This window comes from Protomyctophum bolini, assembly GCF_963924005.1.
Source record: "Protomyctophum bolini genome assembly, chromosome: 3".
NCBI lineage: Eukaryota > Metazoa > Chordata > Actinopteri > Myctophiformes > Myctophidae > Protomyctophum > Protomyctophum bolini.
The window spans coordinates 50,048,258-50,056,285 of NC_137864.1; the positions used below are offsets into that span (position 1 = coordinate 50,048,258).

Genomic DNA, 8,028 nt, shown 5'->3' on the forward strand with positions numbered 1-8,028 from the left:
TAGCACCCCTACCCCTCTCACAGTCAATTTGATCTCAATCTAGGTTGCAGGGTGAATTAGGTGTGTGTGTGTGTGTGTGTGTGTGTGTGTGTGTGTGTGTGTGTGTGTGTGTGTGTGTGTGTGTGTGTGTGTGTGTGTGTGTGTGTGTGTGTGTGTGTGTGTCCACCTTGAGTTCCCTCTTTTCTGCAGCCTACATTGTAAAATCCTCATTGTTTATTTAACTCTGAAAAGTGTACTGTACACATGACATGATGGGTCCATTTAGTTCCATTTGTACACTCAATTGTACACTCAATTGTACAATTAAATGAACACTAAGACCTTTACTGTACATGTATTCATAAATTACAGATTCATTGAAAACCCCACCTGGCTCACACTCATAATGAAACTAAAACACAATTGTTGAACAACTTCTAAGCAGTTAAGCTACAAACAAAGTGCTATAGGCCAATAAGGCCAAGGCATTGTGCATTTCTATCACAGACGGAAATAAATGACACAAAAATGTAAAACCTTTCCTTTGAAAAACTAACATTTCTATATTACTGCCCCTCCACATCCGATAATTCACACGTACAGATAAGTGTGTATCGTTTCCATATCTAGAGACCTGATCAGCAGCCTGCAAAGAAACTCCACCCCAACCCAGACACTCAAGGCCACAGTACCACAGAGGCTCGTGAAAATAGTAACTAGAACACCTTTTGAAAATAGTAAATAAATAATATTACTCAAAACATGAAAGTATTGTGTTACATTACTAGTTACTGGACAAAAGTAATAATATTTGCGAACGCAGTGATTGCGAATGCAGTGAGCGTGTGTGTGTGTGTGTGTGTGTGTGTCCTCCATATATGGGCACAAAAGGGGCCAGGTCCACATATACAGTAACAGCGGGACAGACACACAGACAGACAGACAGACAGACAGACTTGCACACACACGAGCTGCGTTCGCTTCACGCGTTTGCGCGTCTTACTTGTACTAAAGGTAATAAGTTACTTTAGTTACGTTTTTCCACATTGAGTAAATGGTGCATTTATATAGCGCTTTTATCCAAAGCGCTTGCATTACATTCACCCATTCATACACCGATGGCGGAGGAAACCTTGCAAGGCAAGACATCAACCTAACTGACTCTGGGGGAGCCTGGGATCGAACTGGGAACCTTGCAATCTGTGGCATAAACACTCCTTGGGCTAAAAACGGCCATATCCGCCTTCACAAATGTGATGAGGTCATCACATTTGCCCATTGCAAGTTGCTGCACTCGGACCGTCATCTACCCTAAGCCATCCCAAACTATCGTAATGAGCAGGGGTAAGGTGAGTTGTAAGAAGGCCAAGCGGTAGTCTGATCAGTTTGTTTTGCGATATCTGAAGCTTTGTTTTTAGGGCAGTACCATGAGGTGCAACGTCCACCGGGTGATTGCTAAGCCCCGTTCACATTTAAAAGCATTGCATGCCCGGTGGAAATGAGGCATCAGACTGCGTTAAAGCATTTACATTTCCCAACTCGGTGGATGTACAGGAAGGGATTGACAAACTTTGGCATGATGGTCATTAGATATGCTATAGAAAGCACAAAGTTGTAATGGTTAACGCTGAAATAATCTTTGAGCGGTAGAGTAATAAAATGTGGAAGATAGCTTACTAGCATTGCTATCAGGATGATCAGAATAATCTGAAAAGCCCTGCTCTTCATGTCTTTCCCCTCCCTACTGTCCCTCTGACCTTCTCCTGGTCCAGGCTGTTTCAGAGCTTTGAGGACCATGACACAGCAGAAAGACATCACAGAAATGAGCACAATGTAAAAGCACAGCAAGACGTAATAGTGCAATGAATGTTGACGGCCAGCTAGAGGGGAATATCCGATGCAGAATGCAAGCACTATCGGCCAGACAATGCAGGAACAGACCACCTTGTACCGAAGAGGTTTGTACCTGACAAACACAACAGGGTGGACCACCGCTATGTAACGCTCCACACAGATACAACACTGGAAGGACGGGAAGGCGAAGTACACTAAACCGGCAAACAAGAAGTAAAAGGTGTGACATAGATTGTTGCACGTGTAGCTCCAAGCAAAGAAAAGGACAGAGGCCAGCGAGAAGACGATCTCGGATACAGTCAGGTTGAGAGAAAAGAACTCGGAGGCTAACGTCCCACAAGCTCCGCTCAGAATCAGCCACAGGACGTAGCTGTGGATGGGGAAACCCAGGATGAGGTTGATGGCGTTGATAGCTGTCAGCACCGACTGGGATGGATATTCGTAGTCCCCTGAGGAGGATACGGAGATGGAACAGTTGTAGCTGCTTTTCAGAGTCATCACCGCCTGTCTCCTGTGACCTATAACCCGTGCAGAAGAGGCAGTGTGTGACAGTAGTTCTGACCCAGTTGTTTTTCATTTCAAGTAACACCAGTTTGGTGTGCATTAGGCCATGGACCCCCGTAACCCCGGAGAGTGTACAAATGGAACCATGTTGAGATGAAAACATAGCATTGAAATATTATATCAAAAATTACTTGGCAAACATCTTCACAACAAATACTCTCGTGAATATTGCTAATATTTGAATAATTCTCACCTTTGCGCTTGGAAAGTGTTTGAAAGAGTGTTTGTAGAGTTGTACAGCTTCAGTCCCTTGTGTGCGTTGAAATCCCTGCGTTGAAGTCCAGAGTGTCACCTCTATGAACAACTGTTTTTTCCAGATGGTGGAGCTCATACATTTTTCCCAATAATTTTATAGTCTTTCCCTTAAATACCTTCACTTGTTTTTCTTTCGCACACCTGCACAGAGCAGCATTTCCATAATTGTATAAATGTTCCCATTGTGCAGTGTACACTTTGCCTACTCTGTGTTGTTTTAACAACTTGTAACAACTGTACAACACACTGATGGGAGATCCCATAGAAATAGTTTCATGTAGTGTCACATACTGTATCTGCCCAGAACCTTAAACCCTGGAATCAAGAAAGCTATCACAGTGGTAGACACCATAACATTCTTTGGGTTCTGTTATTCGCCACCTGCCACAAAGGTGGACATGATCATTCATGGCCTGAAACGTAGAACGACTGGTCACAATTATCAGTTTCTTCTTGTTCTTGATCACCATGAGTGGACCACAATGGAAAAAAATCAGTTTTTGGTGATTTGATCCATGTGGGCATTTTTATTGGTGCCGATAACATTCTTCTATTCTATTCTACCGGAAGCACAAATCCCTTCAGTTCATGTCAATTATCTTTACATTTCTATTTTCTCCATTGTGTGTAGCCTACTTCCTTATACCCTTCCCTTGCTTGCATTTTGCATACACACCTGAGCCAAAGCATTCATGCCATGTTTGTGATGGAGAATTGCAAACATGCAAAAGGGGGAATTTAAATGGATTTGTTTAGCATGGTGTGATATGGTAAGTGTACTGTCTGACCTCTTCGTATACTCTCTGAACTAGGAATTATTGAATTAATTTTTATAAAATAGAATGGGAGCAATTGTGAAATAGTTGAATGCATGACATAGTTCTACTTGGGCTACATGTTGACCTTTGGTAAAAAACAATTCTTCATGAAGGGAGGGGGTTCTATATAAATTCCAGTATTAAGTTGTTTCAGTATTTGCCCTGATGAAGACATAAGTTGAAACGGGTTGCCACACAATGTGGCTGCTTTCGAACTACATTTTATGTACATTTGGATAGACCGCTAAAAAACTTTTAGACAAATTTTCAACCAATTTTTAGACAGCCATTAGACGTCTATTAGACAAAAGAATGCTCAATGGGATGTGATAGACTCGTCATACTTCCTTGTGGAGATATGCGCTCCACTCAGCACGTGAAGTGAGCGGTGCCTTTGGGGGTCTTTGGGTCCCAAATGTGCATGAATGTTTGTCAACCTCTTGCGAAGGACTCACAAAGCCACAAACCAATGTGTTACATTTCATTTGTAAGGAAATGTTTTTTGAGGGTTTTTTTTTACAGTTAACTTGTCTTAGCTTTGGAACTGTTTTGGCCTGAAAGTGTACCAGTAAGACGCGCAAACGCGGGAAGCGAATGCAGCTCGTACATATTTGGGTTTTTTAAAGATTTATAGCACGCCATCACACTCATGTCACCATGACTCAGCCATAACCATATAAGGAGTCCCCAAAGCAGCTCCATATATGGGCACAAGTTGGACCACGCCATCACACTCATGTCACCATGACTCAGCCATAACCATATAAGGAGTCCCCAAAGCAGCTCCATATATGGGCACAAAAGCGTGACACACGGACACACAGACAGACAGACAGACATGATCTGCTAGGTCTCATAGTAAGTGCTCACTGCGTTCGCAATAAATGTGTAAGAACTTCTGCGCAAATTGGCGTTGTTATGCAGTTTGTGTTGCGTTTGGTATGCAATGTCAGACCATAGATAGCCTATATAATGGTATTTCAGACATCAACACACATATGAGAGCACCAACTGAAATAAACCTAAGGAAAATATTCATTTAGGCAAGATGGCTACAGAACCAAATGCTACTGTAGTCCCTACGATATTCAACAGACTAAGATCTATTCCAGCAAACAAGGAATGCTTTGAATGTCACGCCAAGAATCCCAGTTGGGTCAGTATTCCATATGGAGTGTTCTTGTGCATTGACTGCTCTGGGATTCACCGTTCGCTTGGAGTGCACATCAGTTTTGTCAGATCCACTGGGTTAGACTCCAACTGGACTTGGTTCCAGCTTAGATGTATGCAAGTTGGAGGCAATGCCAATGCAACTGCCTTCTTTCGCCAACATGACTGCACAACAAATGACACCAAAGCCAAATATAATAGCCGTGCAGCCCAGATGTATCGGGAAAGGATTCGTCAGAAAGCCATTGACGCTTTGTCTAAATATGGCACAGAACTATGGATCAACTCATCTGTTGGTAATGCTCCAAACGCAGCCACAGCCTCTGAGAAGAAAGAGGAAGAAGACTTCTTTGCCGAGCACTCACAGCCTAATGATTGGAACATGGCACCTACCACCGTATCAGAGCATAATGGTCAAACCTCTGTCTCTCCACCCCTGCTGGCAGAGGCAACAACCACAGACCATTATACCACAAACCCTCAATCAGAGGAATCACCCAGCATTGATGGACTGAGCACACCATTTAAAGCCACCATTGATGTGAAACCCTACATTACTATTGGGAAGAAGCCCATGGTTGCTAAAAAAGGTCTTGGTGCAAAGAAGGGTCTGGGTGCCCAGAAGGTATGCAGAAAGAGCTTCACCGAGGTGGAGAAACAAGCTCAGGCAGCTGAGAAGCTTCGAGAAGAGCCTGTCGCCGAAGCTAAGGGACAGGCAGAGGAATCCATTGTGGCTTCCATGCGTTTGGCCTACAAAGAGCTGGAGATTGACAGGAAGATGCAGGAGAGGAAGATCAAGAGCATGGGAGGACAGAAGAGAGAGCAGGCTGAGAGGCTGGGCATGGGGTTCGGCAACAGGAGTGCTGTGTCTCACTCTGTGATGTCGGAAGTACGGGTGATTGAACAAGAGACTCCTCCTATTGGTGCCAAATCCTCCTCTCGCTCCAAACTGAGCATGTTTGAGCCTACAAATACCCCCGGTCCAACTAAGTATCATCCTAAGGACAACCCGTTTGCAGTGAAGCGAGACCGTTTTGAATCTCAGTGGGACTCGGAGGGCGGTACTGCCTCCTTCGTGTCCTCCTGGCCCCTGGAGAAAGAGGATCCCAAAGAGCAGATCACCACATTTAGTATACAGCCCATCGGATACAGGCTTCCCACCAGAAAGAAAGACGGGGTATCAGTGACTGTGGCCGAGTCGAGCGATGCTAGGCAGAAGTTCGCCAACGCAAAGTCCATCTCCTCCGACATGTTCTTTGGCCGGGATAGCAGCGCTGACTATGATGTAAAGGCACGACTGGAGGCCATGTCCAGCAGTACTTCAATCAGCTCTTCTGATTTGTTTGGTACTGGCGGTCACCAGAACTCAGATGCATCGGGCTTGGACAGAATGCTCCCATCCCCCAAAGATGTTGCAGATTTCAAACACGGAGTAAAGACTTTAGCTGGCAAGATGGCTGTGCTGGCCAACGGCATCATGAATACCATCCAGGATCACTATGGTTCCTAACTTCTTAATGATGAGGGTTAGGGTTAGACCTCCAGCTAAAATCAAATATTACAATATGTTATACAAAATACCTCCTTATCGATATTGTGGCTATAATATGGGATGCATTACTGACTATATCAATATTTAAAACCACATTGTGCACTATTTTCACAATTTCTGATGCTAAATATATACATATATCCATGTATGGACATCCAAGGACAGACAGATACAGAGATCTCATATTTGATGGTTGGGACCTGGGAACCTGCAGCACTTGAAATTGTGAGGTATTGAGCTTGTAGATCGGCTATTTTCACAATGTTTGCCTCTTAACATAATAACGTAATATTTGCCAATTTGGCATGAAGAATAAGGCATTCTACATACGCAAGCTTTTGTCAAGTGTAAGTGAGCCTCTGAGCAGACTTGAGAAAGAATCGACCTCCCGCAAAACTGACAGAAAAACATCAATGAATCAAACTACTAACATTGGAAGTGCGTAAATTCCTTTACAGTCAAATATGTGTAATAGGCGTAAACACTCTTACACCCCTGTATACACTTCACTTATACTGTATGTTGGTTTGTCAACTGTTGAACGAGGAAACAATGTTGCACATTAGGCTAATCATCTGGGGACCCCCCCCCCCCCAAAAATCATTTGGGGACCCCCCTGCTGGTCACAGCTCCCAGTTTGGGAACCACTGCTTAACAGTAGTGCAGTGGGCCAGGGAAGTTGTTGTTTCTGCAGTACAACCTGCTCCTTTCCAGGCCCCAGTGGATTGCTATCTGCTGGACCTTTTTTATCCTTCCTTTAATATCATTCATTAGGCCTACTATTAGTTTTTTCTCTTACCCATACCTGTACATGCTTTAATGCCTTTTCTTAAAGGAGTAGTTCACCCAAAACATGATTTATATTAATTTCACACCCCATGAAGCCTTGAATTCATGCAGATTTCTTTTGTTTTGTCCCATTCCTAAAGCCAATAACACGATGACCAGCAGAGTCTACTCAATTGAGTGTCTTACTGGGCAGCCATCCGGCCACGACATCTTGGACAAAGTGGTAAGGTTGAGGTCCAAATTGGACCCACTTGGTTCCCGCTGGCCACTTCCCATGTGGATCCTGAGATGCACATGAATACAATTGTACATTGTGGCTCTGAAAGAGCTAGTCTTAAGATAAATGTATTTCACGTGCAGTAAAGATTTATTAAAGGAGACATTGCTCATTGCTAGCTGGTATCTGGGGTGAAACCTGCTGCCGTTCTGTTGTGAGCATATGAATGGCTAGCAATAGCATAGCACTTACTGGTGTGTTCTGTGTGCCGCCAGCCCCATGTAAAACGTCATGTTAATGTGTGGCCTCACTGGCCTGGCAGCACATTTTCAGCATGAACGCATGAGCTCTTGCTACAGACAGCCACTACATCTGTGGATGTTCTGTCAGATATTTGCCTGTTCCTCACAGCAAACGTTCCACCATGGCAAACAACATACAAAACACATTTCCCTTAACTTAACTCATTAAGGCAAAATATGTTGCGCTGGCTGGACAGTGACTGCAGGCTATATCGGGCTGCAGTGGCAGTACTGTGGGAGACGCGCGCTATGTTGGTTTCTCTCCATGTGCTTATGCCATAAAGTTGTGCTGTTTCAACATTTCTTACAGTCTGATTTCAATCTGGTCCAAAAATGGCTTCAAGGCAACAAGCTTTTTATTGAATAAAGATAAGTCCTGCAGCATGCCGTCACGTAGTAGCTGCAAGCTCCTCTGATCTATTGATTAAGTTTGATGATGGTTCTCGTCTGGAGAAAGTAGACTCATTTAAATACCTTGGTATCATGCTTGATCCTGAACTTTCCTTTAAATCTCATATCAATATTACC

General features: G+C 43.8%; 1 protein-coding gene across 1 annotated transcript; it reads left to right on the forward strand.

Annotated features, from left to right (window-relative positions):
- Positions 1-4,518: 4,518 nt before the first annotated feature.
- Positions 4,519-6,150, forward strand: LOC308313505 (ADP-ribosylation factor GTPase-activating protein 2-like; the record flags this gene model as incomplete). Its single annotated transcript, XM_080760658.1, has 1 exon — positions 4,519-6,150. One exon carries the CDS (start codon positions 4,519-4,521, stop codon positions 6,148-6,150), a length of 1,632 nt encoding a protein of 543 aa, XP_080616784.1.
- Positions 6,151-8,028: the final 1,878 nt, after the last annotated feature.